Raw genomic sequence first — 25,244 nt, 5'->3', positions numbered from 1 at the left:
ACCCAGTGTGTGGTGGGTGTCAGTAAATCTCCAGCATAAGGAAGTAGCCACTGAAGGTGATAAAGGAGATAGTATCAGGAGAGTCAAAGAGAGGAAAAGGAGGTGTACATGATGGAAGAGCCCTTGAGCCTGGGAGAAGGAGTCAACAGTGATGCAGAGACCTGTCTTCCCGCATCCCTGGTTGGAGCGTCATTCTTGCCCAGACCTCCGTGCCAAAGCTGGCATAGCTTTAGCAGATCTCCAAGCCCTGCCACAGGTGAAAACAGCCCCACTACCACTGCCTTGGAGCCGGGGTGTAGGGGCCTCAGGGCAAGCAGGGAATTCGCTGGGCATTCTTTCTGTTCCCCATGACCACATGGCAGGAACCACAAAGATCTTTGGAAAGGCCCAAAGATCTTTGTGGTTCCTGCCATGTGAACTTGGTAATTCCCACATAGGGGCTGCCTTCCTGCTTCTCAGGTTAGGAAATGACTCAGGTCAGCCTGGAGACATACCATTCAGCACCAGTTATACCAGGCAACCACCCAAATTCCACCTGGTGCCTGCTCACTTCCTAGCCCGTCTCCACTCCTCCTTGACTTTCTCCCTTGGGTGTCATAGGAAACAGATTCATTGGGTACATGCTGTCTCATTCCTTCCATTCCTTGGCCTCATGTCTCTACACACGCACGCACACAGTACCACCTACCAGGAAAAAGAACTGGAGGAACCAGCTAGTGGCCTGTATTTACACCCTATCTTGCAGCAGCCTGCAGAGCCCCACCTCAGAGGAAGCAAAGCCAGGGTCATGGTTAAGAACTTGAGGCTCTGTCCCAAATGCAATAACCTTGAGAACTAACATCCACAGAGCATTTGACATGTGCCAAGCATGGTTCTAAACACGTTGGGATTCAATAATTTGATCCTCACCATACCCCTAACGAGGCAGGTACTGCTATTATTATTTTGGAGATGGGAAATGAGACTGGGTAACTTGCCCAAGGTTCCCCAGTTTTGTCTTTTTGATGAATTGGCTCCTTTATCTTTGGGTAATAGCTATCTTGGTCCTTTGTCCTTGTCCTGAAGCCCACTTTGTCTGATTTTAATGGAGCCACTACTGGGCTTTTTTATGCTTGGTGCTTGCATGGTCTATCTTTTCCCACCCCTTTACTCTCCTCTTGAGTGTATCTTTACATTTAAAGTGCATCTCTTGAACATAGCATATAGTTGGGTCTTGCTTTTTTGATCTAGACAGACAATCTCTAAGTTTTAATTGGAGTATTTAGTTCATTTACATTTAATACTGGGGTAGGTCTACCATCATGCTATTTGTTTTCTACTTGTTTCCTCCACCTTCCTTTCTTGTCTTGTTTGCATTAACCAAGTATTTATAAATATTATTATTATTTTTTAAAGAATTTTATTTATTTATTTGACAGAGAGAGATCACAAGTAGGCAGAGAGGCAGGCAGAGAGAGAGGAAGGGAAGCAGGCCCCTGCTGAGCAGAGAGCCCGATGTGGGACTCGATCCCAGGACCCTGAGATCATGACCTGAGCCGAAGGCAGTGGCTTAACCCACTGAGCCACCTAGGCGCCCTAAATATTATTTTTTTAAAAAACAGATTTTATTTATTTGAAAAAGAGAATGAATGACAGGGAAGGGAAGAGAGAGAGGGAGAGAGTGAGAAATGGACTCCCTGCTGAGCAGGAAGCCCGATGTGGGGCTTGATCTCAGGACCTAGAGATCATGAGGTGAGCTGATCGCAGACACTTAACTGACTGAGCCACCTAGACATCCTGAAATATTCTATACTATAATCTCTATTGGCTTTTTAGTTATGCCCTTTTGTATTTTTCCCACAGTTGCTGCTCCAAGGATGATAATATGCATCCTTAACTTATCACCATCTATCCTGAATGAAACCCCTGGATTTTATATATTCCATTTTTGCATGTTACATACAACATTAGATGTCTTTTTCCATTTGTGCACGTAATTCAGACTTAGCTATCTGAGACAGTGACCGTTTCTAGCTATAACACAGCGGTATGGGCAGGCAGGCCCCACCCTCAGCCCAGCAAAGGTTTGGGCAAATATTTACCTATTGATCCATTTTGCCCTTATTTCATAAGTGGGTAGAAAACAGCATAGGATTTACAAGCTTAATTCAGTTGTGACACAGGATATATGTCTAGATGAGCAGCAAACTGGGATTCTAGCCTGAATCTTTGCAATAATTCTAGCCTGAATTATTGCAAAGGGAGCAGAACAATAGGACAGCAGATATGGAGGGCTGGTTGTTTTCAGGTGTGGTGGACAGGTCCAGCCTCTGCAGCACCCCTTCCCCCCTTGAACACAGGGTTCTCTCATTCAATGTCCTGTGGCCCATCTGGTCTTTGGAGATGACTTTGGTCCCTCCTTGGGTAGACCAGTGGTCACTGGCCACTGTACAAACGGCAGACTTGCTGTCTAGAGTTGATTGTAAGGCTACCTCCGATCCACTCACTGGCCTTGGCGGGCCTCAAACCTGACTCCATGTCTAGCCCATGGTGTGTTTTTTGTGAGGTGGCCCTCTGCTTCACTCTGGTGGCTCAAGCACCACCCTGGAAGAATCCGAAGGAGGCTCACTCACTCTCCCCTCTGCAAACATCCCCCTCAGTCCTCAATGGCCAACACCTATATTTCCATTACTGGAGCCTTAGCCCACTATTCCAGGGGAAATAAAGTGAGACTTCCATCCAAGTACAGAAATCCAAGCCTGCTGACCTCCTCCCCATTTTATGGGGAAGGAACACTGAGGCCCAGAGGGGGAGAAATGACTCTTGAAATGGGATTGGTTGGTCTTGGAGTGGGCGCTTCCCCATATCCCCCCAGCCCAGTCTTCCCTCCACACAATCTCCTGGGGGATGGGCCATTCACCATACGCTCATCCTTGGTTTGGAGAGCACGTGCGCCAACGAGGTGCCTTTTCTCAGTTCTCCTCCAGTCTGATCACGGACAGAAATTCTCCGCTGGGTACTAATACGTCCAGCACCTCTCACTCACTCACTGGGGCATTTCCAGCAGGGCAGCTGGATGGGAACTGCTCTTGAGAAGGGGGATGGTGAGAGAGGACAGCTCAGAATCTGATGGGATGGGAAGATGGGAATCCAAATAAATTTCACTTCCTCTTCACCTTGGCTCATGATCCCTTGGTTCCTTAGTCCTTCCAAACAACTGGCTCTGGTTCACCCCCTCCTAGCACCTGGTCCTGCCACTTCCCACCCATACTTCTTGAGGTTCTGGAACACAAGGAACACATGGGCAGAGAGGCCTTTGGAAAGGAGAGAACAGACCATTGACCACACCTCCGGTTGTCAGGTGGTGGTGGGGGGCGGGCTCCTGTAGCTACCTTCCCAATAGCAAATCCGCTTTTTACAGATGTGGTGCTCAGAGATAGCAAGTGATTCACTCAGGGGTACCCAGCTCAAGCGGACTGTGTGGAGGAGGGTGAAGATATGCCCAGAAACTGCTTGTTGGGGGTGGGGGTCCTTTTATGAACTCAAAAATCCTGTGCAACAGGCTGGGCACCAAGAAACACATGCAAATGGGGGTAAGTTTGGCCAAGGTCCTACTCCCCTCCCCGACCAGGCTCTGCCCCAGACCCAAGGGAGGGGGAGGGGGAGGGGGAGGGCTGTCCTGGGCTATGTCAGGAATGCAGCTGCAGCAGGGCCTGCAGGGGGAAAGGGCAGCTGGCTGCCCAGAGGGAGCATGGGAGGGCTTGCATGCTGCCAGGGTTGGGAGGGGGCCTCCCTGTCCCCCCAGGTTCCTCTCCTGCCAGGCAGCACAGGGGCCGGGTGGCACTGAACTCTTCCCAGGGGCCACCCCAGCTCAGGAGCAGCAAGCAGAGACTCTGCTTTTCCCCAGACAGGGCACATGGAGGAGAGGGGCCTGCGGCTCGGTGCCAGCAGTTCCTCCTACCTCCACAGCCTTGACCTCGAGCAATTGTTTGGATGGTCACGTCCACCCAAACCACAGAACTCCTAGCTCCGGGGATGCCTCCCAAGCCAGGACGGTCAGGGATGGGCTTCCAACCAGCCATGCCCAGTGGGGAGAGGAGTGAGGACAAGAAGCTCTCCCAGAATCCCAGCCACTGTTTCTCTGTCCCCATCATAGGCCCCCTGGGCCCAGCCTTCATGTCCATTATCCTATACAAGCTGTGCTTTTGAGAGCTAGAGCCCGAGACGACCCCATTCTACAGACGAGGAGACTGAGGTAAGATGCTCAACAGTCTGTGCTGCAGACAGGACCTGCCCTCAAGCCAGCCGGAGGTCTTAACCACAGGGCTGGGGTGGGGGGGGCTCCTCTCAGCTGACTCAGGCCCCCTATGGCTGTGAATTCCTCAGTACAGAGGCTTTGAGGGTCTCACAGGGGCATTATGGACCCGTCCTGTACAGTCTAATGGGGGACCCAGCTGGACAAGCTCAAGCCCACAGAGTCAGTTCCAGTCCATCCTCTTCTTCCTTGTACCCAGGGGAAGTAGTAGCCTCAGGCTTCCCCCTATGAGGTTTCAGGGATGAGTGTGGCCGGGAAACAGGGGTGGAGGGCCTGACCCCAGGGAGAGAGAAGGCCTGGCCATGTCACACAGAAAGTCATGGGGACCTCGGTCCTCAGGGCTGATGAGTGGCTGAGACTCCTGCCTTGTCCCCATCCCAAAGCAGGCTGGCTGGCATTTCACCAGCAGCACACTTTCTCTACTCTTTCCTACACTTCCAGATCCTCCTGAAAACCCCAGACAGTACAGGGTGGGAATAATTTCCTCCAACTTGGCAGAAAAACAAGCCTGGAGCTATGGGTGGCCATCCAGGCGTATGTCCTGTGCCCCCGTCTGCCCCGTCCACGGCCCTCATGGGGACACAGAGGTCAGTGCCCACCCAGGGCACCTGCCTGTTTTCGTCCTGGGTTATCTTCTGAGCCCTGCTGTGCGCTTTGGAAGAGGGGCCAGAAGCTCTGGGCAAGAGAGTGAGACTCAGGAAACCAGGGCCCCAAAAGGACAGCCTTTAGGGGGTCCCTGTGGGTCTCTCTCTGGACTCTCTCAGTGCCTACTCTGGGGAGGGTCAAGGTGAGAAAGAAGGCCCAAGGAGACCCAAGGTGACCGGTGGACAGAGTACGGGGAGCTGAGCCAGGCCTGCTCCCACGGTGTTGAGGTTGACCCTTCCCAAGATGTGGGCTGGGCAAGGGGGTGCTTGTTCTGATCCAGGGGCCCTTCTCCCCAGTTCTCAGCGACTTATCTGAGGGTCCCGAAAGGTTAAACCCATGAAGCCCACATCAACATCTGTGTAGGCCCTGGGGACCCCCCGGATTAGCCCCTGAAGCCAAGGGTTATGTGCATGGGGATGCATGCACAGGGGACCTGGGGCTGGAGAGCCCCCTGGTGCACATTTCTTTGTAAGACCCGTGGCCGGATGATCCCACCTGTTTCTGAGGGAAGAGCCAGGGTCTCACCCTCCGGTAGCCCGCCTGGACCTGGAACAGCCCGTGGGAACAGTTCTGGATTCCCCCAAGGCAGGGTAGGGAGGAAGCCTATACCTATACCTCAGCCTCAACCCCTCTCCCAGGACAGGGTGGCTGTCAGGCTGGAAGGGGTCCCAGATACACAGCAGAGGAGGGGGCTCTGCAGTAACCTCCGGCCACCGCTAGGCCAACTAGCGGGTCACTTCAGGCTTGAGACTTGGGCTCTTCCTCATTAGTTAAATCAAGATCAGTCTAACCTGTTGTGTTGTTGAAAGGATTAAATCAGATAATAGATAATATGGAGAAACAGCCCAGCCCAGTGTCTGGCACGTGGTTAGAGCCCCATAAAAGAAACGTTCATTCAGGGCTAACCCTGCTGCCTGGGGAGGTTCTGGAAACCCCTCCAACCCCACCAGCTCTCGCTGGCTCCCAGAAGGCTGGCCCCCAACATGGGAAGGGTGGAGGGGGTTGCCGTGGGTATGGGTAGGGGCGGGGCTGTGATGAGATCGCAGTCAGTGGTGGAAAGAGGCAGTGGGACAAATAGGACACGTGTGCCTAGAAGCTGGGCCGCTCTGGCCACCTGTACCCAGGCAAGCTCCAGGCTGGCTGGGTTCCAGAACATAGGGAGAGACAAGTAGAGCATAGTGTAGGGTGAGGAGCTGCGGTGAGGTTTCTCATCCCACAAGGAAGCTTGGATCCTGCCTGACTGAGAGATCCAAGGAATGATTTAGAAATTGTTCCAGTAAAATCCCACGCAGAGCCTGAAAGTCAGAGCACACTGCCCCTCTAAGCAAGGCGGGGCACCCTGGGCCACTTCCTGGCCCTTTCTGCTGTCTTTTTAGAACCTTCCACCCTTTGCCCTGGTAACCCACCTCAGCTCCCCCTCACTCTTTCCGGTACAGCTCACTCCTCTTCTAGCTCCTAGGGCTAAGGAGGCTGGGTTCTAGAAGCTAAGCCTCCCCTCCTTGGCAGCACCCAGAGGGGCTCCCGTAGAATGCAAAGCACTAAGGGTTAACTTTGGAAAGTCCTTCTGCCCTAGGAATGGTGTGCAAATCCACCCCAGGCCCGGGGAACTCCAGCTGAAGAAAAGCTACCACCTCTAGGCCTCCCTTCGCAGCTCCTCAAGGTCCAGACTCAAAAGGCCCACCCAAGCCTCTGGCCTGGAGGCTCTGGCAGCGTCTCCACTCCCCAGAGGGGGCTGGGATGGACCATGTGGTAGAGGAATTCCAAAATAAGAAAAAGCTAGCAAAGCACTGTTCCCGCTCCCTGGGAAGCCCAGCTCTCCATGCTGCCCCCAAGGCCCCCAGTGGGGTCCGTGGCGGGAGCTTGGGGGGGGCACTTTCTAGAGCAGGTCTCCATGCTGTCTCTCAGCCCAGAGACACAGGAGGAGGGGGAGGAGGAAGAGAGAAAGTGTGCGAAAGAGAATGACGGATTGGCAGGGAAGGTGAGTCAGGCTGTGCTGGCAAGGAGCCAGGAGCAGCCCTGGGAGGGGAGGCCCCTGTTCCCCTCTGGTGGAGCTGGAGGCCTGGGGTAATGGCGGAGCAGGATCCCATGGCTCGTGGTCCTGCCTCATGCAGTGACATGGCTCAGGTCAGTCTAGAACGTGTGGCCTGGGGGGACTCGGAGGACCCTTCCCCGGGGCCGGGCCGGCAATGCAGGATCTGCTTGTCCTCAGCAGCCTCTTATAACCACTTGTACCGAGACCCCCTCCCCAACCTCAGACCCCGGCCTGGGCAACAAGCCATGTGGCCAACCTAGGGGTTGAGGTCAGCACCGCATTTCTGGGGAGCCCTCTGGGGGCGAGCTGTGCGGCAAGCCTTCCCTCTGGCTGGCGCATTTCCCTTTCGGTTTGTATGCCTCCCTGAGGGGGATGGGCCCCAGAACAATCTGTCGGCAAAGGTGTCTTTGCCATGGGCAGATGAGCTCCCCGAGAGGCCGTGGCAATTTCCACATCACAGATCCTATCTCCGAGTTCCTGGGGTCCCAGCCAAAGGGGCCCAGGAAACAGCTTTTGTGGAGTCCTCCCCACCTCGGGCCACCTGTGTTCTCATCTCCCCATGTGGGAATAACTGTGGGGGATGGGGCTGTCCTCCCCCTCCCCCCCGCAGGGTGTGTGAGCTCCCTGGGGGCTGGGTCCTGTCCTGTTTGTCTCTTGTCCCTGACGTCCAGCACAGGTAGGGTGCATTTACGGACGCGCACAGTGAAATCTATTCCAGCACTGGGATAGTCCCATGGCACGGGCTGGAGGGAAATGGCTCTCAAGGCTGGTTCCCCCTGATCTCCCGAGTATATCCCTGGCATCCCCCTGCCCCCAGTCTCCCAGGCATACAAATGCTGTAAATGGTTCCAACCCATCTCCTCTGGCTTCAGCATGCTCCCAAGCCGGCCTAGGCTGGCAACTCCTGAGAGTGATTGTTGGTCCCTGGGTGTGTCTGGACCTTCTGAAATCATCACTGTGCTCTTCCCAGCTCCAGGTCCTTGTGGGAGACCGCCCTCTAGGGTCTTCAGGGCCAGGGTCTACGTAGACCTCCTTGGGCCCAGCTTCCCCACACTCACAGCCACCTTGGCTGGGGTTTGTTGGCTCAGATCGTGACTGTGAGCTGTGAGCACCTGCTTCCCCATCCTCATTCCTCTTGGGAAAATGTTATGAATAACCACAGCCTTGTGCTCCACACACTCTGGCCTTGGTCCCGGGAGCCCTGGGTCATCACCCCGCCCTGCCCCGTGCCAGCTACCTTGTCCCAATCCACTGCTTTGAGCTTTGGTTCCATCCAAGGGTCTGTCTTTTGAGTGTTCGCAGAGGTCACAGTCCCATTCTCCACGGAGCCCTGGGGAGAGAAGATACAGGTGATTACCTAAGGCGCTGGATGGGGGTGGGGGGCGGGAGGACAAGGGAGCAGGGAGCCACCCCACAGCAAAGCAGTCCCAAGTGGTGAGAGCCCCATGATGAGGTGTGGCAGGGGCGTGGCAGATAGGGTGGAAATCAAGGACACTGAATGGCTTTGAAAATAGGTAGATACAAGAAGCTGGCAGAGAGGCTGAAGGGAAGTGAGAGCCATTAGTGGGTATGCTGTGGGCACGGGGGCCCAGCCAGCCTCTCTCTCTAGGTCCCTGGCAGGTGTCAGGCAGAGGGAGTCACAGGGTGGCACCCCAGATACCTGGCAGCCTCACTGTGTCACGCCAATGACTACCCCAGCTCTCTCCCTTCCTGGTAAGATAATGCCACAGCCTGTGCAGAGCCATCTAGGACTGCACGCCCATCAGAAAAGCAGCAGAGAGAGAGGGAGACGTCCCTCCAGGAACTCCCATGCATGGCTCAGCAGCCGTACGTGGGGCGGAACTGGCAGCCAGATGCCCAGATGGGCTCAAGGTGAAATCGAAGTTGCCAAGAGGCCAGGTCAGAAGGAAATGGAATGTACCAGGAAGGTCACATGGCTGCAGCTAGCCCTGATGTCACCCCGGGGGAGGCTGGAGAGGTCAGGCCAGTGTGTAGGTGAAACTCACGTCTCTCTGCAGGCAAGGTGGGGAGAGCCCGTGCTGAGGGGAGGCCTGCCGGGGACTCAAGGGAACTGTGGTGCTGGTGGCCATGGGGGGGCCCTTGGAAGCAGGGTACTGGCAAGAACTGAGAAGCCTGTCTGAGAAGTCCTTTCAGGTTTCTACTGGCACAATCCTTACAGTTTTTTCCCAAATGAACTGAGAGAACCTGGTCGTGACAATGATATTGGCCTTTTCTGGGGGAACCCCATATTCACCCAAGTAAAATTAGGCTTTCTGTCTTGGCGTGGGTAGTTCTGTACCTCAGTCTGGACCGCTATGCTGAAATGCAAATTCTTTAAAAAAAAAGCGTCTTGAATGACCTCTTACGGACAGAGAAGAGTGGGTTTTATAGCTATTATATGGTGAAACTCTCTAAGTGTCCAAAATAAATGTCCTCTAATACACCTGCCCCTTCTAGTTCTGTTCTAGCCTCAAAATACCCCAGAGTGCCCCCCCCCCAGCCACTGCGGTATTGATTCTCCCTCCCTCCTGGATAATTATTTTCTCCTGGGCACCCCAAATCCTTTCTTAAGTAGGGTCATCACATCCTACTCTGCACCCATCCCAAACAGGGCAGGGAAGGGTTTTGTGCTAGGCTTCTCAGATTTCCCTGAACGGCAGACACACATCTGTTCGGGGGCACAACCAGCTGACCAACCTTACGGCACGGGGCACAGAGCCCTCATCCACCCGGCCTGTGTTTCTGCTCACTCAAGTCTGGACTGTTCTCTGAGGGTTCCGGTCCCTTCCCTCCAGGATTGTGCACACTTTTTCCTTTGTCACCTGCCAGCCTGACACATATTTGAGGACAGTCAACACCCCAGCCCCTGCCACCTGCCTTTCTCCGAGACCATCGGAGGATGCAACAGGGTCTCTAAGCATCAGGATTGGCCTGCTGTCCCTCTTCCATGGCAGATGTGACAGGGCCGGTCCAGAACCCAGCGGGGCTCGTGCCATCCTGGTGTGGAAGAGCAGGGGAACTGAACTCCCACTGGCCCTTTGGGTGGCCATCCTGGGCATTCATTCACTTAGCTTATGGTCACCTGAAGCCTTTTGTATGAGCTGCTGCTTGGGCATCATGTGCAGAGCTGATGTGGTCCAGGAGGTGGTTTGGACCCACAGACCTGTTCACTGAAGGGCCCCAAAAGGTGGGTGATGACTGGATGCCCAGAACGGGGCCGGGGCGGGGGGCAGGTAGTAGGGAGTGGAAAACAGAGAAAGCCTGGAAATGAGATCGGAGATGGGAAGTCTGCAGTGAGAAGAAGCCTTGGCGCTGTATCAGCTTCCTCTTCGGGGCTGCTGGTGTCCGTGCAATATCACTGTGGCCCCTGCCTCTTCTCACAGATCTCCCTTCCCGCACGGCTTTCCTCCGTTCGTCCAGCACACATGTTTGAGCACCTACGATGCGCCAGAGCACCAGCCCAGAGACTGTCTCTCTGACCCTGGCCCCACTCCTTGCCTCTGGAGAATGTTCCCACATCATAGTCTGGCCCAAAAGCCCCGTGGTCCCCTCTGATGCCACTTCCTACACTTCCCCTGTAAGTCGGCCTCTGGTTGGCCTCCCAGAATCTTTCCCTTCTATTTCCAAACTCTTCTGCTCTAATGCCCTTGGATGAACACGAAGTTTCTCCTGCAGCCAGTATTTTCCTTCTCAAATGTCATCCTTCCAGGATGACGACGAAGATTAATATTCACAAACGCGTACTATGTACCCAGGCTGCCATCGTCCTAGGAACCGTATAAACAACTGCATGACCTCTTCATTTTCCAACGTTTAAAAAAAATCATACCTTCCATGTGTCCCACTGCCCCCGTTGCTTATCTATAATTTACTTCCCCTTGTTGTTTTTTTATGTTTGGGCAATTACCTTGTTTGTCCAATGGTGTGATAGGTTCCAATAGGGCAGGATACGTTTCCTCTTTCTTAGGGTGCCTAGGATGGGCTCCCCAAAATATTAAATGCCCCAACCATTATTTCTGGAGTGGGCATGTGTCAGTATTCTCTGCCAACTGGCCACGGTTCCCCAAGGTACTAAGGATGGTGGGCTTGGTTGCTGGGTTATCATAAAACCCTGAGTTCTGCAGGGTTCCTGCCTCTTGGAAATGGAAATCAAACCTGCTTCGAGGAGAGAAGTGGCCCAGGACACTAAACACACCATCTTAAAATGCCCCTCTGGATAGGACAGTGCCCGATACAAGGGTCAAACTTGCAATAATCTGGGCCATATATCCTTGGTGCCCTTTGGCCAAGTACAACAGGATAAGCAGGATGAAAATTGCCTCAGAGTGATATAGGTGCACTAGGCTTTCATTTTGCCAAATAAATATATTTTTAAAAATTATTAGCAGCAGTATTTCAAAACTGAAAGGAAGTTTCCAGACCAAATAGGTAGAAAAGGCATACTTCCAGAATAAAGGGCAGTTTTTTCTGAAGAAGGACACTCGGCAACTTTACACTGACATTTCTGTTTTTAAAAAATGGGCCCTACTTGTAAATATTTTTTAATGCAGAAAAATTACCACCTAAAATTTTGTTTTTAATTATTTTCTTGGTTCAAAGTAGCCAATGCGGGGCTTGACAAACTGAGTAACAGGAAGTAGAGCAAATGTTCACTTGTTCCAGTTCTCAGGTGTTTTTTCTTTCTTTCTTTCTAAAAAGATTCATTCATTTATTTGAGGGCGAAAGTTGCGGGGGTGGGGGCAGACAGAAAGAATCTCCAACCAGACTCCACGCTGAGCATGGAGCCCCATACAGGGCTCGATCCCACGACCCCGAGATCACAGCCTGGGCTGAAACCGAGACTCCTGTGCTAAAACTACTGAGCCACCCAGGCGGCCTGCTCCTAAGGTTTTCTTAAAAATTACTATAAACCCAGTTTCACAGACAGGTGTTGGCTTCCAATGGAAACAGAGCCCTGACATTTTTTTCCTTCATCTGGACATATTCCAGGTGAATGGAGGGGAGCAGGAGAGAGCCCGCGCGGCATGGCTCATGGGCTCGCATCCCCAGCACTGAATGGGGATTCCCGCAGGAGGGGACCCTTGAACCCTGGGCCAGACCCCCATGAATGAAGCCTGGCACTGGGGTGCATGGCCCCACTTCCTCCTGTCCCTCTCTTCCCTCTTCTGTCCCTCAGCTCTCCCCAGAGCTGGAGCCCCCAGGTAGCAATGTCGTGGGAGATAGGCTCCTGGTAAGTGCATTCCAGACGGACCATACACGCAGGGTGCTCCCCAGGTGGCCTCATCCGGACCGCACCCCTGGCTGGCAGAAGCCCAGGTTATTAATCACAAGGCCGTCTGCACCTCTGGTCTGGGAGACTTCAAGGAGAGTGAGGGCGAGCAGCACGTCGGTCCGGCCAGGAGCTCAGGACATGCTCAGCTCAGGGCACCAGGAAGGGTCCTCTAGCGTGTCTCTCACCGACTCTTCCTCGAGTCTACTGTGAGAGTTCAAAAGCTCTAAAAGGCTTCTCCACTCACAAACAGGACGAAGCCCTTCCCGAAGATGGGCCCGCATTGGCGCTCTGGAGGCCGCTCCCGTCTGAGCCCGGGCGCGGGGGAGGGGTGCGGGGGGTGGGGTCCCAGGAATGAGTCCTGGAGGGGGGGGAGCCACTGCACCGCACACAGTGGTCTGGGCCGCGTTTTCCAGGCTTCCGTGCCCCAGTGTTTATTTTACAGTTGAGCCGGGCTCACCCTTGAATTCCACAGGCAAACACCATCCATGAATCAGAAGTGTATAAAGGTCACTCCTGGGAACTAGGCTATAACTCAGGCTTGAAAAGATTTTTTTTTTTTTTTTAAGTTTCTTGGAAACTTCCACAATGCATTATTTAAAAGGCTCTCCTGGTCCTGGAAGCACGCCCAAGAGATCTTCAAAAACCAAAAGAGTGTCAGAAAGCGAAGAACGCGTGCGTTCTTCATGAGCCTTTGGCAATGGCTCTGCCTTCTGGTGTCATGTGTTTCAGTACGACGGTAAGGGAAGGGAGCGCTCGGGACTCAGGCTCTCAGGCTTCTTCCAGAACGGTCAGCCCGCGTATGAATGAATGGGGCTTAACCTGGGGTGTGTAACCCACCTGTGGAAGGGACAACTTCAGGGTCCACCTGAAGGACACAGGTGGTGGTGGGACAGCAAGAATGGTCATCCCGGGGCCTCCGACCTTTCCACCCTGGGACGGCAGGCTGGCGCACGGCTGAAAGCACTTTTGTGATGGGACCCAAGGCTGGGAGAAGCCTGACCAGGGCAGCCGGGTGCTGCTGGGGCGGAAAGCATCTTGCTCTCCTCATGCATTGCCCTGTGACTGTCTCCCAAGCTGCACCACGGGCTGGAGATCCTGCTGTCCTGTTCACCGCCGGGTCCCAGGTAGCTGGCAAGGCACCAGCATTTAGGGCTTAATGAATGATACGATAATGAGTACATGGTGGCCTGTGGAGGCTCTAGGAGCCCAGGCCTGGAGAGGCCACCAAGGTGGGGGTGGGGCAGGTAGAGAGAGAGCTGCCCAGAGTTTCCCAAAGCCCATGTGTACTTGGAGAGAGAAGGTCAGCATGCTCCAGAATGGCCCACGTGCTCCGCCCCGGAGCCGGGGCCGGCAGGCACCACCCACTCTGAGGTGGGAACCACTGACTGTGTCGGGGAATATGGGGGGGCAGTAAAGAGGGCATTCCCATCTCCTTGGGTCCTCCAACCGCAGTGCGGAGCTGCAGAGAGAAAAGCCAGGGGGGCAGCAGGGCCGGCCCTCGCTTCTGCTGGTTCCCAGCTGCTGGGGAGGCATTGTACTTCTTGGGTCTGCCCAAGCCACAGCTCCCATCTCCTGGACACCCCTGCCCCTTCCCCCGGGCTCCATCCTCCGCCCTCTCTCACACTGAGTTCAGCACTCTCAGACCCAGATTCACAGACGACACAGGAGTTATTCCCGCCAGCTCCCCAAGGTTCCGCCAGTGCCCTCCACATACCTGTCCCTCAACAAGGAAGCCCTTGGAGGCAGCCGGGGGCCGGAGGAAGTATCTGGGGCCAGCCTCTAGTTCGAGATGCTGCAGGTTTGCCTCAAGACTAAGGGACGTGGTTCAAGACCAGGCTCTGTTCTCAACGTGCTATATGACCCTCAGAACAAGAAACTGCTTATCCCTGAGAGGGCGCCCCGAGTTCCTGCCCTGTCCTCAGAGGTTGGACAGGTGATACCAGTGAGTGAAGCAGGCAGGGTGTGGTTCATAACACAGACTCAGTTTGTTTGCACAAGAAACATGGAGGCATATGCTTCACCTCCACAAGGATAGATGCTCGCTCTCATTTTGGAAACATGAGGTACCATGAAACGAAACAAAACAAAACCACGAGGCACCCTTTTGCTAGAGGTGAAAGAAAGAAAAAAGGAAATGCACTGAGAGCAGTAATGGAAGGTCACTGTCCCTTGGTTTTGAGCATAGAGGACCGCGGTGAACCAGAGGGGGCAGCCCTGACTTAGGTCCAGGTCAGGTGACGCAGGTGTAAACCTTCTAGTTTCTAAGAAAAGCCAGGAAACCAGCTTTTTAGGGGAAATCTCCAGATTTTTAAATTTGCTTTGCATTTATTTATTTTTTTTTAAAACATCAGTTTTTTTTTTTTTTTAAGATTTTTTAATTTATTTATTTGCCAGAGACAGAGGGAGAGAGAGCGAGCGAGCACAGGCAGACAAAGAGGCAGGCAGAGGCAGAGGGAGAAGCAGGCTCCCTGCAGAGCAAGGAGCCCGATGTGGGACTCGATCCCAGGACCCTGGGATCATGACCTGAGCCGAAGGCAACTGCTTAACCAACTGAGCCACCCAGGCGTCCCAAATTTGCTTTGCATTTAAAACAAGCAAACAAACAAAAGACATGGGCCAAACCAAACTGAACACAAACGTGGCACTTGGTCTGCAGATTTGAAATGTCCCGGGGAACTGCAGACCTTCGGCTTCACGGTACAGCCACAGAAAGGACACGCTTGGGCAGGCAGGAGCCAGGGTTCTCGTGCCCAGAACAGGGAGTCTAGAGAGGAGCCTGGGCTGCACCCACATGGGGCAGGCCCACAGGGTCAGCTGTACCAAGGCCCTGGGTGGGTGGGCTGCCCGAGCTCTAAGCAAGGTCCAACAAGGGGTGACCCTCGGCCTCCTCCACCCTCCAGCCTAGCAGACAGGATTGACTGGCTTCAAGAGGAAGCAGAAGTGGGTGGAAGATGCTGATTTCTTTTTTTTTATTATTATTTTTTAATTTTTATTATTATTTTTAAAGATTTTATTTATTCATTTGACAGAGAGAGATCACAAGTAGGCAGAGAGGCAGGCATAGAGAAAGAGGAGGAAGCAGGCTCCCTGATGAGCAGAGAGCCCGATGTGGGACTCGATCCCAGGACCCTGAGATCATGACACGAGCCGAAGGCAGCGGCGTAACCCACTGAGCCACCCAGGCGACCCAGATGCTGATTTCTACCGGTTCTTTCCCCTTGTGTAACTAGAAAGGAGACAAAAGTCTGTCATGGGCAAGGAATCATGGTGGAGACACAGGCCATGCGCCAAGGTGGTTATCTCCAGGGCTCACTTTCCGGTACAGAGGCCTGTTCTGGATTGAACTATGACCTGCCCACCCCACCCCAAGTTCCTACGTTGAAACGCTGGCCCCCCAGTGTCTCAAAATGTGACTTTAATTTGGACGTAGGGCCATTGTAGATGGGATTAGTTAAAATGAGGTCCTCAGCGCACCTGGGTGGCTCGGTGGGTTAAGCCGCTGCCTTCGGCTTAGGTTGTGATCCCAGGATCCTGGGATCGAGTCCCACATGGGGCTCCCTGCTCCCGTAGGGAGCCTACTACCCCCACCCCAACCTCTCTGCCTGCCTCTCTGCCTACATGTGTTCTCTGTCTGTGAAATAAATAAATAAAATCTAAAAAATAAATAAATAAATAAATAAATAAATAAAATGAGGTCCTCAGAGTGGGCCTTAGTCTTACGTGACTGTGTCCCTAGAAAAGGGTGCAATTTGGAGACGGCGCACCCTCAGGGAGAACACCGAGTGAAAATGAAGGCAGAGATGAGGGTGAAGCATCTATGAACCAAGAAAGCTAGGGAGAGGCCTGGAACCCATTCTCCCTCTTAGCCCAAGAAGGAACCAACACCCTGATCTAGGACTTCCAGTTGCCAGGGCCCTGAGACCACGGATGTCTGTCGCCTAAGCCCCCCTCCTGGGCCGTGGGACTCTGCAAGCCCGGCCAGCTCACACCAGGCCTGAGCCAGTTTCCTTTGGGATCAAGCCAGGGCTGCCAAAGGAGAAGGAATTCAACCAGGAGTGAAAACCACGGGCAGAGGCATCCAGGGACATGTGGACAACGAACCTGCGTCTCCTCCTCCACCGAGGACACAGCAGGAACCAGGGTCTTGTCATCCACACAGCCTTCCTACCAGATCTGCTCAGTCCCCTTCCTCAGGGCCTGGAAAGTCACTCCTCAGTTTTCCCCGCTCAGTTTTCAGAGGAACTGGGAGCGGGGCCGGGGTGGAGGGAGGGCGTCAGGCAACCCCACGTCTTTAGCGGAAACCTTGGCCTCCTTGGTCCTTCCCCTCTGCTGGGGCGCGGCCCCCGGGGAAAGCCAGGCCACGCCCGCAGTGAGCACCATCGCCAGCCCGCACGTGGGGCTGGTGTCTCAGTGGTGTCCTATGGGATTCTCCCTGAGAGGAGGGAGAAGCGGGGGGCTTCACTGCTTCAAGAAGTCTCATGTGATGGCTGGGACAGCGAGACAGGAAACTGCTTCCAGGGCTGTCTCTTGAAGGTTCTTCATGCCCTCCTCTGCCTCCTCTGGGAGCACTCCCCAGGAGGCCCCCAAAGCCCTGACTTGGACTCGGCCTTAGCCCCCTACCCTCCTCCAGGGCCCCAGACTCTGTGGTCCCCAAGGAGGGTTTGCTTGGAGGGTGTCTGTGGTTGGGGAGAGAAAAGAGAACAACAGAGAGCCTGCCCTCTGCACAACAAACAAACAAGCCGGCCCAGAGGCGGTGAAAGGCAGCAGTGTGCGGAGGGCGGGGGCGCGGGGGGCGGGCCGTGGGGGGCGGGCTGGCATAAAGGAATGTTGTTCAGGAAAGCCAGGGCTGGGCACCCAGAGATGGACAGATGGCCTTTTATCCCGCAGCCTGGGTTTGGCCTGAAACCCTTTCTCTGAAATGAGCTGATGCCCAGGCCGTGTGTCCAGCTGTCCCCCAGCCTCAGGAGGCCCGAAGGAGGGCAGGCTCTGGGCGTCCCACGTGCCTGGGGAGCACAGGGTCCTGCGCAGGTAGGAAGGGGCAGGCCTCAGGGAGGAGGACAGGGCCCCGGCCACAGCGGCACCCAGAGTCTTCCTTCTGGGTTAACAAGCCCACCCCCGAGGACTCCAGGGACACTTTCAACAGCTAGAAATGTGGCAGTGGGATCTGCTTGCTTTCATTTCTAATAAGCTGCCCTCTGCCAGACTGGGTTTAAATCAGAGGCCAGGCCTGTCCTTAAAACGTTTAACATACAGCCTATCTGTACAAACCCCAGGAAAACAATAATAATGCGTGGCAAGTGACGAGGCATTCCAAAAGCACCCCCACTTCTCACCCACCCACGATGGCTGCAAGGAGAGGGGCTCTGCCCGCGGCTGCCCCTGCATTCGCAACAAGAATAAGAAAGAAGAGAAAGCGAGTGGGAAGTGTGTGCCGGAGCGGTGCCCAGCTTCTCCGGCTCAAGGCATGTGGGGGTACCGGTACCCACAGGCCAGTGTGAGCCTCCTGGATCCCTGACATGGGCTCACCTGGTGTGGCTTCTCCTCACGAAACAGTCCCCCTTGGAGGACGTCACCAGAAACCTCATCCCCGGAAGCAGAGGCCAGTCTAGGTGGACAGTCCAGGCCATCAGAAAAGGGGCCCAGAGGATTAAAAATACTAAATTTCTCCTCAAATCTCTCTGGAGTCCACCCACAAGTTTTCAGGCTGTTAATGGGATTTTCTACGAGTCCCTGCCATGGACCGTGCGCATCCACGGGAGCCTCTGACCTCAGATGATGGCACCATTTCTAGAAAGGCACCAAGAGTCAAGTGGACAGGTGGTCTTTTTCCCAATGAAAGCCTGACTCTGGGGCTTGGAGCAGTTGGGAGCCTGGGGTTGGGTGGGACAGCGCGGGGGGCGACCCGGGCTTGGTCAGGCCGGACGAGCGGCGCTCCGGGAGGCTCTCCTCCTCAGTCCTGCCTTACAGAATCCTGCCGGGCTCCCCGGCCCCTGGACTTCGACTCCAAGAAGCAGCCTCAGCAGCCTGCAGGAAATGAGTTCCCCAGAATCCCTTTTGGGGATCTGATAGGACATTACTAGATCATAGACCCTTCAAACTTAGACCTCAAGGCACCTCAGGGCAGGCTTACAGAACGTGCTATGCACGAGGGAAATACCTTTAAACCATCAAAAAAAAAAAAAAATACTGTCGCCTCACTGGCCCAATTTCTATGTTAAAATACGTTGTGGTTAATCATGTAACATTCCAATCTGTATGGATTATCCTCAAAATACTGTATTTTCCTGTTCATATTTATTTTTTTAAAGAATTTTATTTAATTGACAGAGACAGAAACAGAGTGAGCAGGAGCAGAGGGAGAGGAGTGGGAGAAGCAGACTCCCCACTGAGCAGGGAGCCCAACACTGGGCTCGATCCCAGGACCCTGAGATCATGACTTGAGCCAAAGACAGATACTTAACCAACTAAGCCACCCAGGCGCCCCTATATTGCTGTTTGTTTTTTTTAAAAAGACTTTATTTATTTGACAGAGAGAGAACACAAACAGGCAGAGAGGCAGGCAGAGAGAGGGGGAAGCAGGATTCCTGCCGAGCAGAGAGCCGGATGTGGGGGCTCGTTGCCAGGACCCTGAGATCATGACCTGAGCCGAAGGCAGCGGCTTAACCCATTGAGCCACCCAAGTGTCCCTATTATGCTGTTTTTATTTTTATTTATTATTTTTTTAAGATTTTATTTATTTATTTGACAGAGAGAGAAATCACAAGTAGGCGGAGAGTCAGGCAGAGAGAGAGAGAGAAGCAGGCTCCCGCCGAGCAAAGAGCCCGATGCGGGGCTCGATCCCAGGACACTGAGATCATGACCTGAGCCGAAGGCAGCGGCTTAATCCACTGAGCCACCCAGGCGCCCCTATTATGCTGTTTTTAAAAGGAAAAAAAAACCCACTGTTTACAAATGACTCCATTTATCACTATCCCAGAAACAATATTCCTAAATTCTCCTTTTATAATCTATTTGTTAAAGAGAGATAACTTACTCATTCTCATTATCAGCTACAAAATGACAAAGGATTATATTGCCAAGAACACGAGAAGGCCCTTAACTGTTTGTTTTGTCAGCAAACTAGAACAACCAACCCCCAAATCAACCTGCCTCGCACCTGCTACTTTTTACAGATTCCAACCTACTGGTCCAAACAATTCCCTCTTCCCTCGCCTGGACCTGGAATCTTCTTTGAGGATGCTTACATTCAGAGGAGTTGACTGGCTTGTCTCCAGTGGTACAGATAATTCTAGAACACAAGACTGTTGGACTCAGAGCTTATGTCTTCTTTTCCACTCTCATTTAACCTAACCCCAAACCCACTGCATATCTCTTAAACTAGCAGAATCAGCACAGTTAGCCCTAGAACTAGTGTCTCCTGGGGAGTGCTGGTCTACGTGCCCTGTTTTATGCTTATCAAACACTATGTTTATCCTCATCCCTATAAGGTGGATGAAGGGGATGAAGTCCTTGAACAGCTCTAGGGCAAGCTGTCCTTCTGGGTGGTTAGGGCCTCTCTGATAGAGCCACCACTCAGGGACATCACTTACATACACAGTCTGGTGTGGTCAAGGACAAGAAGGAGCTATTTGTGAACAACACGAGGATACCAGCTTGCTGGACCAGAGTCACCAGATTAGGACGTCATTATCCTAGAGAGAAATACCTTTCAGCTCAGTGGCACAGTTCTAGATGAATGCTGCCCCATAGAATTTTCTGCGCGGATGGAAATGTTCTAGATCTGTGCTGTCTGGTATAGTAGCTCCAGCCCCATATTTCTAACTGAGTGCTTGGAATGTGCGTCATGTAACTGAAGGACTGGATTTTAATTTTAAATTAAATAGCCACATGTGGTACACGGCTACCATATTGGATAACATAGCTCTGGACTCATACATTCAATGACTATTGGAAATCTCTATGTGAGTGTTTCCTTGGCATTTCAAACCTAATGTGGCCCCAGTGTACGCTGATTACTTCACCCCAAACCTGGGCCTCCACCCCAGGATTCACCATTTCCATATCTTGAACCACCCAGTTGCTCAAGTCACCTTGGCGTCATCCTCAAGTCTTCCCCTTACTCTCAGCATTTAATCCATTAGCACGTTTTAATGCTTCCGCCCCCACGACATTTCTGGTTCCTAGCCATTTCCTTTGGTCTCAGCGGCAGCTCTGTCAACAACAGCGGTGTCGTCTTAACTTTCTTCCTGCTTCCACTCTTGACTCCCTTCTGCCTCCCCTCTGCAGCCAGAACAACCTAGTAAAATGCAGACCAACTTTGCCAGTCTTCCACTTACAGTCCTCCAGCCCATTGTTCTTAGGATAAAATCTAAACCCCCTCAGGATGACCATGAGCTCTGCAGAGACAAGGCCCCTGCTTCCCCTGCCCCCACCCTCACCCCCACCCAGACTACACTCCCCCTCACCTGCAATGCTCAGAGGCCACCTGAGTGGCTCAGTCAGTTAAGCGTCCAACTCTTGATTTTTGGCTCTGGTCATGGTGTCAGGGTCGTGAGATGGAGTCCCATGTCAGGCTCCACGCTCAGTGAGGAGTCTGCCTGAGATTCTCTCTCCCTCTGCCCTTCCCCTGCTCGCTCTTTCCCTCTCCCTCTAAAATAAATAAATCTTTTTTTTTTTTTTTTTTTTAAGAGCCTTCCTTTGGGTATAAAACACCACCAAGTCATACCATACTCCAGGACCTTTGCACTTGCTATTCCCTCTGCTTAGGCTTTTTTTTTTTTTTTTTTTTTAACCAAGTTCTCCTTTATGATGACCCCTTGTCATCCAACAGATATCAGCTCTTCAGAGAAGTCACCCTAGACTCCTCCCATCAGAAGTTCCAGCTGTCACTCTGTCACAGCCCCCATTCTGAAATATATTATTTATTCTGTTGCATAATACATATACACATAGAGACTCTTATACATACATACTCTATTGTAGCTCTTATCAATCACCTATAACTGTCCTATTTGTCTCCCTCCCTTCACTACCGGCAGGCACACCCCAGGAGGGCAGTTACAACATGTCTTTTTGTCCCAAGCACCAGAGCTCAGTCTGAGCGTGAGGAGACTATTGTGTTTGTGCAATAAACACATATATCAGGGTTATATTAAAACAGAGGAAGAAGACGTGGGGTGAACAAGGTGACTATGCACACCCCTGAGACCCCTTGGGGCCTTTGCCAGCCTAATATGTGGGGACTGTCCATCCCTGACTGGGGTGATTTCCCTGGTCCAACCCTGCCCCTGTCCAGGTGAAGATGGAATGAGGGAAGCAGGTCGGAACAGACCCCCAGACCCTAGTTGGGAGGGAAGGGACAACAGCGAGGGACCAGGATGTCACCACTCCCCAACTCCCCCAGGGTGCGTGGCTTTGCCCAAGAGGGTCTGAGCACATAGCCTCTCAGGTTCTGAAGACATCCTTCTCTCTACAGGAATCTACCTTTTCTTAGCAGAAGCTGGGGCTGGGGGGGCTTGTAGTCATCCTGATTCTGTTCAACATACATGTTTGGTCTCACAGATCTCCTGCGACCAAACCCTGTAGGGATGCAGGGAATGATGGAGCTGAGGCCAGGAGAATTTAAATTACTCACACAGTGTCACATAGTCAGTGGGACACACAGCTGGATCAGGGCACAGGTCTTGGGCTGCAGACCCAAGGCCCCTGCTCTTTCTGGCTGCGTTGGGGAGAGGGTGGGTGGCCTGCACAGCTGCTCTGTGCCAAGCCATATGCTCAGAGCTTGGGGATGCCGATGCTTAAGTAATCCTGAGAGATCTGCCCACTGAGCAACTTTCACCCTTCCAGTTTTCCATCCCATTTTCCCTCTGCCCTTAGCTTTCTAGAACAGAGGGCAGCAAATTTGACGGAGCTTCTGAGCCACATGGCGTGCTTGTTTATTTTTTATTTATTTATTTTTAAAAAGATTTTATTTATTTATTTGACAGACGGAGATCACAAGTAGGCAGAGAGAGGAGGCAGAGAGAGGAGGAAGCAGGCTCCCTGCTGAGAAGAGAGCCTGATGTGGGGCTCGATCCCAGGACCCTGTGATCATGACCTGAGCCGAAGGCAGAGGCTTTAACCCACTGAGCCACCCGGCGTGCTTGTTTAAAACACAGATTTCTGGTCTTGTCTCCAGAGAGTCTTTTTCCTTTAAAGATTTATTTACTTATTTATTGGGTGGGGGCAGAGGGGGAGAGAGAAAAATCTCAAGCAGACTTCCTGCTGATTATAGAGCCTGATGCAGGGCTTGATCCCACAACCCCAAGATCTTGACCAGAGTCAAAATCAAGAGTTGGACAACTTAACCAACTGAGCCATGCCATCTAGGTTGTCTGAGTGGCAAAGTGGTTTAATGATATCGGTACTGGGTGGAATGGTGTCTCTAGCCCCTACCCCAACACCCAGACCAAATTCATGTCCACCCAGAACCTGTGAATGTGATTTTATTTGGAAACAGGGTATTTGCAGATGTAATCCTGTTCCTTTAAGGTCATACTGGGTTAAGGTGGACTCGAAATCCAGTAAGACTGGTGTCCTCAAAGGAGAGGGGGAAATTTGGAGATGCAGAGATACAGGGAAAAGTGCATTTGTGCGGATGGAGGCAGAGATTTTAGGGATGTACCTGTAAGCCAAGAAACCAGGAAAGAGGCAAACAGATGCTCCGTCAGAGCCTCAAGAGGGAACCAACTATGCTCATACCCCAATTTCAGACTTCCAGTCTCTGGGACTGAGATGAAACATTTCTCTCATTTTAAGCCACCTTCTTTGGGGCACTTTGTTACGACTGCTCTAGGAAAGTAGCACAATATTACTAGAAATTACGTGCTTTGTTGCACGTAACAGTTCAAGTGCTGTTGCTTTATTTTTCCACTGATTTAAGAACATACATTTCTCTGGTATGCCTGTAATGTGACTACTTAGTTTTTCCCCAGTGATTTATTATTGAAAAATTTTAAACTGCAGTCAAGCTGAAAGAACCCCTCTACCTAAGTCCTACCATTTATTCATATCCTACGGTTCTTTTTAAAAACAATCTTTAAGAGTTTGCATATATTAACACCTAACACGTGTAATCATAAGGCATATCCAAAGGCATGATTACTAAATAAATGTGAAATTTATTTGCCTCCCTTTAAAAAATTTGGGTCTAATTTCCATATAGTAAAGATGACCTATCTTTCTTTTTTTTAAAAAAAGATTTTATTTATTTATTTGCGTGAGAGAGCATGGGCCGAGTATGGAGAAAGAGAGAGGAACAAGCTGACCCCTGACTGATCAGGGAGCTGTACACCAGGACTCGATCCCAGGACCCTGGGATCATGATTTGAGGCAAAGGAAGATGCCTAACTGACTGAGCTACCCAGATGACCCAAAGGTTATCAATCTTAAGTGTATAGTTTGATAAGTTTTGACAGTCATATGCTTGCTTCCTTGTACCCAATGTCCAAATCACGATATAGAACATTTCCACCATCCCCAGAAGACCAGGAATCTGTTTTTAAGGAGCTCGTCTTTTGATTTTGATGAAGGAAGGTAGGGCGATAAGAATCCAGTTCCCTCGCCAGAGGGCCAAGAAGTATGAGATTTACAGCACTTTGCAAGAAGGACCCTAGGTTCCCTGCTAGTAAATGTGACTATCTCACTGTTCTTCTAGCTTCTAACCACAGGCTGTGGGTGGACACAATACCAGGAAGGCACACAGGACCACCCATGTCCAGAATTCTAGCCACAAGCCCGCCTCCACACCCCTCCCCACTCCTGCATTCCCTGCTGAAATCATTACCATTCCATGACCACTAGGACACCCACTTTGGATGCCCCCTTCCCTTCTAGTCTTGGTGACTAGGGCCTGTCGCCTGCGTGGGCTTCCTTGAGTTGCTTACTCCCTGCTTTGGCCACATGACCTCGGTGTCCAGGGCATGCTAGACAGCCCCAGCTGTGAAAGTCAGACTGTTTCCCCAAGGGCAGCAACAAGGCCCAGAAATGATGCTCAGTCCCTGTCCGACTCTTTGCTTTCTCTAGTGGAGCAGGTGGGGGCAGAATCCTGGCTGGAATGGAACAGAAGGAAGATGGAGAGAAAAACAAAAAAAAACAACAAAAACTAAAGGCTGAAACCTAATAAAAACTTAGTGGTTTCCATGGTACAGAATAAAGCCCCAAATGGACCAAACCATGTATTTGAATGGTTGATTTATGATAAAGGTGTTTTTTAAACCAGTGGGAAAAGTGATTATTCCATAAATCTACTGGGATAACCAGTTGGTCATTTGGAAAATATAAACCTAAAATAATCTCTATTTTGTTCCTTATACCAAAAAAAATTTCAGGTAGATAATAAATCCAAGAAAAAACAAACAATAACAAAAACATTAAGCATAGCATTATTAGCAAGATACAAACATATTTAAGATTTTATGTATTTTAGAAAGAGAGAAAACATGTGTGCAAATACCTGTGAGCAAGGAGAGGAGCAGAGGGGGAGGGGGAGGGAGAGAAAGAGAGAAACTCAAGCAGACTCCCTGCTGAGCACAGAGCCTGATGTGACCCCAAGATCATGACCTGAGCAAAACCAAGAGTCAGAGGCTTAACCGACTGAGCCACCCAGGCTCCCTGATACTAAAATATATTTTTTAAAGATTTTATTTATATGACAGAAAGAGAGAGAGAGAGACAGCACAAGCGGGGGGGGGGGGGGTGGAGAGTGGCAGGCATAGAGAGAGGGACAAGAAGGCTTCCTGCTAAGCAGGGAGCCAACACAACGTGGGGCTTGAGCCCAGGACCCTGGGATCATGACCTGAGCTGAAGACAGATGCTTAACTGACTAAATAACCCAGGCACCCCTACAGTATATTTTATGTATAAAATTTTCAAGTAGAGGTGGTCTTTCTAAGAATGATAAAACAGTATGTTTTACAATATAGATATTTTAAAGGTTTAAATGGAGAAAAAACATTAAAGGA

At 51.9% G+C, this 25,244-nt stretch overlaps 1 protein-coding gene across 1 annotated transcript in view; it reads right to left on the bottom strand.

Annotated features, from left to right (window-relative positions):
• Positions 1-25,244, bottom strand: part of FA2H (fatty acid 2-hydroxylase) — a 48,916-nt gene that overhangs the window by 13,402 nt on the left and 10,270 nt on the right. The window contains exon 2 of the mRNA XM_082750828.1: positions 8,209-8,301. Within this exon, the coding sequence (XP_082606954.1) occupies positions 8,209-8,301 (93 nt within the window). The remainder of the gene's footprint in view (positions 1-8,208; positions 8,302-25,244) is intronic.

The sequence above is a fragment of the Mustela nivalis genome (genome assembly GCF_964662115.1).
Source record: "Mustela nivalis genome assembly, contig: HAP1_SCAFFOLD_1905, whole genome shotgun sequence".
In the NCBI taxonomy this organism is placed as follows: Eukaryota; Metazoa; Chordata; class Mammalia; order Carnivora; family Mustelidae; genus Mustela; species Mustela nivalis.
Note: the sequence above shows the minus strand (reverse complement) of the source record. Positions and strands in the feature narration are given on the sequence as shown.